Genomic DNA, 625 nt, shown 5'->3' with positions numbered 1-625 from the left:
CTATGGCTTCTTCAGTGTGTGACTGTTGCTTGGTTTTCTGAAAGAGAAGGGAAGCGAGTGCCGTCAGCCCTGCCGCACAGCCCCTCGGCTGTCGCTCACAGGGAGGGCCAGCAGAGCTGGTGCCTAAGCCTCGGTCGTGCACCCCTCATGCTCTGTTCCACACGGGCTGCCCACACCCCTCTCCTAGTCCACCCCCAGCCTGGGCACCGCTGCGCATGCTGGGTGACACCAGCTGGCTGCCTCCTCCTGTCCTGGGCTGCAGGCAGGCCAGCACGCTCAGCATGCTGCTGCCAAGCTGTACCTGCTGGTTGTCTTCTCGGAACCGGTCCCCTCGCAGCTCTCCTCTCATGCTCTGTTCCACACGGGCTGCCCACACCCCTCTCCTAGTCCACCCCCAGCCTGGGCACCGCTGCGCATGCTGGGTGACACCAGCTGGCTGCCTCCTCCTGTCCTGGGCTGCAGGCAGGCCAGCACGCTCAGCATGCTGCTGCCAAGCTGTACCTGCTGGTTGTCTTCTCGGAACCGGTCCCCTCGCAGCTCTCCTTGTAGCAGATGTCCTGGTGTACCTTGTAGACTCTCCTGGACCTGCATACGCAGCAAAGGGGCAAGGTGTAGGGCGGCACGG

General features: G+C 63.8%; 1 protein-coding gene across 1 annotated transcript in view; it reads right to left on the bottom strand.

Moving 5' to 3' along the window:
- Positions 1 to 625, bottom strand: part of SNED1 (sushi, nidogen and EGF-like domains 1) — a 25,181-nt gene continuing 24,556 nt past the window's right edge. The window contains 2 exon segments of the mRNA XM_009893084.1: positions 1 to 37; positions 502 to 585. Of these exon segments, the coding sequence (XP_009891386.1) occupies positions 1 to 37; positions 502 to 585 (121 nt within the window).

This window comes from Charadrius vociferus, unplaced genomic scaffold, assembly GCF_000708025.1.
Source record: "Charadrius vociferus isolate BGI_N301 unplaced genomic scaffold, ASM70802v2 scaffold559, whole genome shotgun sequence".
NCBI classification, from domain to species: Eukaryota; Metazoa; Chordata; class Aves; order Charadriiformes; family Charadriidae; genus Charadrius; species Charadrius vociferus.
This window is presented reverse-complemented; position numbering and strand designations above follow the sequence as displayed.